The 8,049-nt window shown below is 40.2% G+C and overlaps 3 protein-coding genes across 3 annotated transcripts in view; 1 reads left to right on the forward strand and 2 right to left on the reverse strand.

Annotated features, from left to right (window-relative positions):
• The window catches only part of cks2 (CDC28 protein kinase regulatory subunit 2), a 2,615-nt gene extending 1,533 nt beyond the window's left edge, over window positions 1-1,082 (forward strand). The window contains exon 3 of the mRNA XM_035653721.1: window positions 556-1,082. Coding sequence (XP_035509614.1) covers window positions 556-599 — 44 coding nt within the window. The 3' untranslated portion in view covers window positions 600-1,082. The remainder of the gene's footprint in view (window positions 1-555) is intronic.
• Window positions 1,083-1,116: 34 nt separating this feature from the next.
• On the reverse strand, window positions 1,117-3,225 carry odf3l2b (outer dense fiber of sperm tails 3-like 2b). Its single transcript, XM_035653722.1, has 4 exons — window positions 3,180-3,225; window positions 2,412-2,522; window positions 1,893-2,006; window positions 1,117-1,644 (listed from the first exon to the last, which is right to left on the reverse strand). Exons 1-4 carry the CDS (start codon window positions 3,217-3,219, stop codon window positions 1,157-1,159), a joined length of 753 nt encoding a protein of 250 aa, XP_035509615.1. The 5' UTR covers window positions 3,220-3,225; the 3' UTR covers window positions 1,117-1,156.
• A 1,781-nt stretch (window positions 3,226-5,006) lies between these two features.
• The window catches only part of cpamd8 (C3 and PZP like alpha-2-macroglobulin domain containing 8), a 41,807-nt gene continuing 38,764 nt past the window's right edge, over window positions 5,007-8,049 (reverse strand). Inside the window, exons 43-44 of the mRNA XM_035653723.1 lie at window positions 6,686-6,887; window positions 5,007-6,142 (exon numbers count right to left, since the gene is read on the reverse strand). Of these exons, the coding sequence (XP_035509616.1) occupies window position 6,142; window positions 6,686-6,887 (203 nt within the window). The 3' untranslated portion in view covers window positions 5,007-6,141. The remainder of the gene's footprint in view (window positions 6,143-6,685; window positions 6,888-8,049) is intronic.

Below are 8,049 nucleotides of genomic sequence, written 5' to 3' on the forward strand. Positions count from 1 at the left end.
ATTTCCTTTGCGCCTTGATACAGTGATTGATGTGATGGCAATTCATTTTTCATTTCACAGATTTGAATCATCACATATTTGTATTGAGATTTAACTACTGCAACTCGAAATATATCTTCACATCCCTATCTACAGGAGACAAAGGGAGGGACAAAATATACACTTCTTATTCTGTGCAAAAAGGCATTTTAATGCTCAGCCCAAGCAGATGTATGGATTCAGGTATCTGACTTACAGTGTTTTAAGTACAGGATTCCACCTTTGCATTTCCCTGGACTGTTTTCCTTGCTGAGCTGCAGTGAATGATGGGAAACGTTGTTCTTAAAATACCACAACTTTGGAAATACCCATTTGATCTAAGTCAGATACCTGAATCCATAGAGAGAGAGAGAGAGAGAGAGAGAGAGAGAGAGAGCTCTTGTTTTACAACAAATATAGCTAAACGGACCCTATCCATTAATACGTCCTAGCATGTGCCATTAGACTGTGATGAAAGCTCTATGTGCATGACACTGTAGATGATGCTGACCGATGCTTCTTTGCTTTACTTTCCAGAGCCACACATACTGCTTTTCAGAAGACCTCTCCCAAAGGATTAAATGGGACCCATCTGTTGAATGCTTGCTATCATCTTTGCTGATTTGTATTGTCTTTGGAACCATACATCTCTACATATGTTCTTATTATTGTGTAGAAACCCCTTAGTTGTATTGTGTGTTTTTTCTTTCCTTTAAAACTCCCTCAATTTTCAGAGGTAATGAGAGGCAAATAGTTTGATTCCACTGTGAATGATAACCTTATAAACAATATGAGGGTGAAAGTTTGCCTGTCAATTGTATATTTTAATACATTTTTTAAATGTCTTTTGTCAGATTGATTTATTTACTGAATGGTCATACAGGTTTTATTTTTCTCAAGCCCATGATTTTCCTAAACAAAATTCTTTCCTAATCTTTAAACTTTTCATTGTGTTGTGTACATAATATTATTTCTAGATATTATAAATTTCGACAGTGAGTCATGGTTGATTCAACAAGTTCTTTGTTGCCGAAAGAACAAAATAAAATGTACTTCTTCACATATGTTTGCTCATGATTTTTTTTTCCTACCATATTACAGAATTATTTTTCTCGTCATTTTTTGGACTGGGTGACGTTCAGTCAGAAACATTGACAACTAGTGGAGTAACAAATTCTGAGTGTCTGATGCCCAAGGAGTAGGCTGGTGCCCGAGCCTTGTGAACAGTCACTTTCTCTGGATTATAAGTTCCAGGCCCGGGTTTCTTGGTGCCATCTCTGGGTAAATTGTGTCGTCCCAGCATGGAAAATGCTGGCTGTCGGGGTAGATAAACACTTGGGTCCGTACTGTTGTACCTGCAAGGCCCTGGCGTCTTGGCTAAATCCACAGACGGCCCCCCTGTGCTGTAACTACCTGACATTGTATAGCTTGCACTGGCTGGTTTGTTTGGGACTTGAGGGCCCATGAGCGGAGGGAGACAGTACTTGTTAGGCGCAGGTACTGAATCGATTCCCCTGTAGTGTGTTCGAGAGCTCATTGTGTAGGACGGGGGTCTGCGCTGGAGGTTGCATGGTGGAGCTTTCTCTGGGCTGTATGCACCTGGTCCAGGTGTCTGGAATAGCTCCTCTAGTGAACAGAAAACAGTTGAATAATATAAACCATCTATTCAACACCATATGTTCTTAATGAGGGTCAGATTTTCAGTTGCTACAGCTGACACTCTTGAAGTAATGTCAAAAACAAATGTTTGTGTACAAGGGTTCATCCTGTCACAATAGCAGCACTATTAGTTACTAGTTCATCATTACAACATATACATTAATGTGTTAAACAAATGATACACACATATTTTACTATTATGAACTGGAACTTACTCTCTGCTTTCATTCGGCCTAACATTGAGTATGCAGGTGTGCCATCCCGTCCAAAACGAGTGATTTTTGCATCAATATGATACCGAGGCCCCGGACTTGAGTCAATACAATACACTGCAGGGATTAAATACACAGTTATGATCAATTCTATATAATGTCTCTTGTCAGTTTGATCATGCAGTGGTCCTAAAGCAAACCAGCTAGATAAACAAGGTGTAAGAAATAACTACAGAATTATGAGGTGTTGCTGCCCCCTACTGGCTTTAATCTGACATTACATCACTCAGTGACTTGGCTCATATGATGTATTTGAGGAGATTAAATCATTCTGAATCTGAAAAGATGTAGTTATCAATACACAATTGTTCCTGCTGTGCTGGTTTATCAGCTATGGCAAGATTTATGTCTTTGACCAAAACAATATCAAAGTGTTAAATTATACAAATATTACATGTTTCCTGTAACAAATGCATCTACATATGATAATGTAAACGTTAGAGAAAGAGATGAAGAACTCACTATTGTCACTCATCCTGCCATGGAAAGAATAGGCAGGGCTAGTTGGCTTGGTAAAATCATGGCCAACAAATCCAATGGTGGGAGGTAGCCCATAGCGTCCAGGTCCTGGCCCTGGAGAAAAGGGTAAATATCACACACGTACACGTTATATGACATAAAATATATTTACGGTATGCAGTGAGGGAGATTTAAAGCAGCAACAGTTCTTCTGTCGCTTTGTGTATAGAAACCTGAGCTTCTGTGCAATTAAATATATTTCAGCATCAGTCAGTGAGTAATAATAAGTATGTAATGTCTGTGACCACATATTTGACCATCAGATGAACTCCAGTATAAGTAAAATGTCATCATTCTGCTCAGGGACCTTATAACTAGAAGCAGTTAGCCTGACTTCATCTGATTGTTGATCTATCGTGTTCACTGGGTCAGACAAACAGCTAGAAAGCAAGACGCAGCACACATCAAGACACAACCTAGGGCAAGGCATTACATCACCATACAAGTGTTCAGGGGCATGTGCACAAGCAGAGCAAGTGGGAGCATTTTTCACAGATGAGAGCAAGTCCTGGCAGGTCTGCACACTGAGAAATCCTGTAGTCTGCTCAAGTCACTGTTCCCCCATTGAAATCATAAATTAAAAAAACAAGTGACCAAAAATGACCCAGTGGAACATAACTAATGATATTGATGCCTTTACACGGGGCATACAGTTTTATACTGATGGAGTAGTTTTTTTTATAAGGACTCATCTACCATTGATGAACTTACCTTTTTCTCTTCCTGCAATTACTGGGTATTTTTTCTCCATTGGACTCACTGTAGAAGAGGTGGATGATTCAGGAATCCCTCAATGATAGCAATACTACCAAAATATTCATACAGCATGTCAATTGTATCAACAAACGCTGGCTAAAGAAATAATGGCTGACAAATAATAATTTTCAAAAAAAGCTGCAGGTAATTTGCCCTTTCAGCCAGATACGAGGCAGGCTGCATACTTTGAAATTCAATCGTGAGATGAGCGTCAGAAGTGCACCTGACTTCTTAATCCATATCCATCCATGGTGGTCTTTCTTCAGATATCACAGTATTATTTCTCCATGGATCCAGCACCACCCATGCCCTGGCTGACACTGAAACCCAGAATCCTGGACGATCCAGAATCAATCCCTAATTTCCTCTGAAAACAATCAGGAAACCTGACACGCTTAATACATATCAAAGTGTCATCAGCACAGCAGACTCTACACTGGATAGGCTTTTCTCTCTGCCTGTTTGTCCCTTTGTCCAAATGCTCCATCTGTGGTGGCTCAGACAGGTGAATAGCCCTTCCTCCACAGAGGTGGATGTATAGGTGCACTCAGCTGGTACTTAGGAACAATGTCATCACTCCGATTCACTCTCATGTAATGCTAGCTCCCCCCCGCAAACCATGAAACCAAGATCCCCCTCTCCCTCCTTTCTCTTTTCACTCTTTCTGCTCATCGCAGTGTGGAGACGCAATATCACTCTTCAGCCATGCATGCGGTTGCTACGGAGACTGCTGTGGATAGTGTGCTGCAGCCAGGTCCCCTGCACTGCTGGCTTCTTGTCACAACAGGAACAAAGTTTTTCCAATCCCGCTGCATCTGCTCAAAGCTCAGAGGGTGACGTTTTTGTGAAGTTCTGTAACTTTTACCTGAAATGTGAGTACATGCACAGCACTGCCTTGACACTGCACTCTGTTGTTTGCATTTTCTTTATGGATGCCAGGTCGGATACAGTGCAGCACACCTGGAGCAGTTACAGGCCAAGTACCTTTATTTGGTAGGCCCCATTGACGTGCCAACATACAACCCTCTGGTTTTTCATCTTTACCTTGAGGTCAAACTACCCAGATGCAGTTACAGTTTAGCTCTCTTTCATCTCCTCTAATCCCAGCGATGATTTGAGTTGGGATTTGAAGGACTCGTTTAAAGGCCCAAGTTGCCAGACGCCATAGTAACTGAGAGGGTCGACAACTGACATGTGCAGAAAACAAACATTAAACTTTAACAGGCTCAGACTCTCCCCCCCTGCTGCCCTGGTAACCCGAATCTGTTGTTAGCAGTTACACAAACACATACGGAGCACATTTAAACTGAAGAGATGTATACAGCGCGTATAAACGGATACACACACGTACATGCTTTTCTGCCTCAAACACAGTAGCATGCCAGAGAGTCAGTTATCAAAGCATACGGCCCTCTGAAACAGCAGGGTTGTAATACAGCTCGCTGCTGACAGGAAATTATCTCCAGACTTAACTAGCCTTTCAAAGGAAATGGAGCAACACAGCTTTCATAAACAACTGCACTGCAGCTCCTCTTCTAGTGGAGCAGATACACGTACTGCGCCGCATATGCAGAGATCGTACTGTTCTAAAAAGTAACAAAGGTCAAAGTATTTCTTTGGACAAGCTAAAACAGAAGCAGGAAGTGCAAAACCCATGACTTAAACCCAGATAACCCATATTAATGACTAGACACGTGAACAAGTCTGCTTAATAACCACAGCATCAAAACCTTTTAAGTTTAGAGTTAAGAGCGTCAAGGCAACAAAACCAAAAACCTTGGATTGTATACAAATTTTATTCTCGTTTGTTTTAAAAAGCACAATATTTGATATGAATAGGGGCTACATTTAATCAAATTTGGTACATTTACAGAAATTCAAAACTTCATTCTTGATTTTTAAGTTGATTGCTTCACGAATCAAAATTGAACAAAAACAAAATAGCTTATGAACTGTACAATCAAATCTCAAGGTAGGTAAGGTGAAAGACGACTTGAGAGTAGATGATGTTGGTGTCTTGGTACGATGGTTCAGGAAAACATTTGGGCCTGTGTGTCCTAGTGGCTGAAAGACACGTATCTTGTAACTATAGTTTGTGGTTTGAGTCAGCCAGAGACCTGCCAGTCAGTCCTCTTCTCTTTTCTTATATTTCCTGCCAATCTCTACTGTGCTGTCTAATAAAGGCAAAAAAAGCCCACGAAAAATCTTAAAAATGAAAAACATTTGAGCTTATGTTTCTGTAAAGCATGTGGTTAGCATATGTCTTTTTCCAGCAGGACACCAGCACAGGAATTTCAATAATTGGGTTAAAGCTTGCTATGAAAGAAAAAAAAATACCTTTGACAGCACAATACCTTTGTTTGAACTTAAAGAACCACAATGGCAAAAAAGTAGAGTGTATGGGCGGGCAATGACAAAAAAAATAAAAATAAAAATGATATGACCTCTAGCTACAAATAAATACCACAGATAGAAAATATAACAAAATATTTTGCTTAAAGTCAGGTGTAATTACAAACATAAATACTTGATTATTTCTTCTAGTGATTATAAAGGCAGTACAGTGAATAACAAAGACGCTATGGTGCCTATTGGTGACTAGGAGTCTGGAGGAAGAAAAATTAAAGTCTGGAGGACACTAGCGTCATAGCAGTCACACACAGTCACATACACACAAACACAAACACACACAGACACACAGACACACACACACACAAACAAATGTATAAATGCATCCACACAGACTCCACTCAAAACACTTCATAACATACACTCCACGTCACACTCTCATTCTCCAGACTCCACCATCTCTTCCTTTCAGGCTGAGCAAAGTCCCAAGTCTTTCTTCTCTTTCGATTCACTAGCATATTCACAAATAATGTACAATTTGGAGGTGGATATGGCTTGAGTCAGCGTTTCTGTGGACGACAAGAAAACAAGACACACTTTCATTACAGGATCATTTCAGAAATTCAAAAATCTCTATCCCTGAGCAATCTGTAACCAGAACCTTTGGATAGGCTGCTATTTAACTGCTCTACCACAACAGTTCACCTGAAAATAATGATCCGTAAAAGCTATTGATTGGTTGATTGATATGACTACTTCTGACCAAATGATATAGCTATTTAGATGGGACGTCAGACCTCAGTTCAATGATCCTACCAACAGGTACTGTCTGTGTAACCAGCCAGATAACATTACTAATATTCCTTTGTGCCATAGAGAGCTTCATTATTGTCCCAAAACTATTGAAAACACTAACAGACCTTTTCACAGCAGCCATTTGACATGGAATAGTAGGGTAAATATAGGTGTTACCATTATACAAATTAAGGATCTTAAGATTTGCTTTGGTAGGAATACATGCTACAGAATGTTATAGACGGGGAAGTAACTCAAAAATTCTGATTAAAACCCAAAACAAAACAAACACAAAACATTAATTGAGCAGCTCGTACCATCGCTCAGGGGTGTTTTTTGTGTCCAGTGTGGGTAACTGGGTATCTGCTGGCAGGAGCACCTTCTGCTCTATATCCCCTCCACCTTCAGGAAGGTCAAAATGGTCCCCTCCATCTGCATCAGCAAGGAAAGGCTCAGAGTCTGGGTCATATTCATAGGAGTAGTAGGACACCTCTGCCATGGACCCCTGCTCCTCTTCACCTGAGAGCGGGAATGGGGTGAAAATTGGAGACACATTAAACCAAATAAGAAAAATAAGAGCCGGTAGAGACCAGGCACTGATGAGGTAGCCATCGTACGGTTGATTACAACATCTGATAAACGATGAAGTACTTGATTCAGTTCCTGTAAATGAAAGAACCGGGTGTCATAGAGACTTAAAGGTACCCTGTGGGGTCTGACCACATGGGTCCCTGTTTTGTCTGAGAATGCATTTGCATGCAGGTGAGCTGATGCACATTCCTATCAATGGTGTTATTCTACTTCACTGATCTACAGGACACACAAATAAACACAGTAAAGCACCAGCAAAGGCAGGAAAGAAGATGGCAGCTGACATTAAACATGGACGTAAAGTACGTTTCAAACTTCTAACAAAAATCATCTTCGCAAATTGTTTAGGATTAAGAACATGCCTCAACCTGTTTGTTAGACCTCAAGGACACACATAATGCCTTCTGGTAAGAAATACTAAATATAAACATAACTTTTTAAACAACACCTTTAATATCCTCTACATCTAAAGCTCTTGCAGCAATAACCTATCACAGACAGTAGGGGTCCCTCCCTGCTTAAAATGTTGTATTGTCACATAGCATGCTACTTAAAAAAAAACAAGGGTATATCTTTATTAAATGTTTATTTTACTAGTACTAGTACTAGTTTGTGAGTAACAACTACAATCAGATTTTGCTTCTTTAAAGTTTATGGAACACAACTGACTTTACGATGAGGTCCAAACACACACACAGACACACACACAAATAATATGTACACACTGAATCTCAAAGTGGGAAATTAAAAGTTCACATGCCTAAATTGCATGCACATAAAGGCAAATGTCTTCTTAAATGAAGCCAGCAAGTCTGTGTATCCATTATATTGTATGTTGTCCTCTGGTACAAGTTCACTAATAAGACAAGTCTGCACAGGGAAGCTAATTCCAGAGCTTCAGCTTCCTCCACTGTTCCAGTGGAAACTGTCATTTCCTTGGCACAACCCGCCTTCACCTATTACACTCTCTGTGCACTTAGCGGGCATGTCGTCAACATTATAATGGTTTACAATGACTGTGTTTTTACAGTACTTATTCAATCTAATCATCCCAGGGTTATCATATTGTAGGTGAATGTGTGTGTGTGTG

The sequence above is a fragment of the Morone saxatilis genome, unplaced genomic scaffold (assembly GCF_004916995.1).
Source record: "Morone saxatilis isolate NCDOM2014 unplaced genomic scaffold, NCSU_SB_2.0 Contig12, whole genome shotgun sequence".
Taxonomy (NCBI): domain Eukaryota; kingdom Metazoa; phylum Chordata; class Actinopteri; family Moronidae; genus Morone; species Morone saxatilis.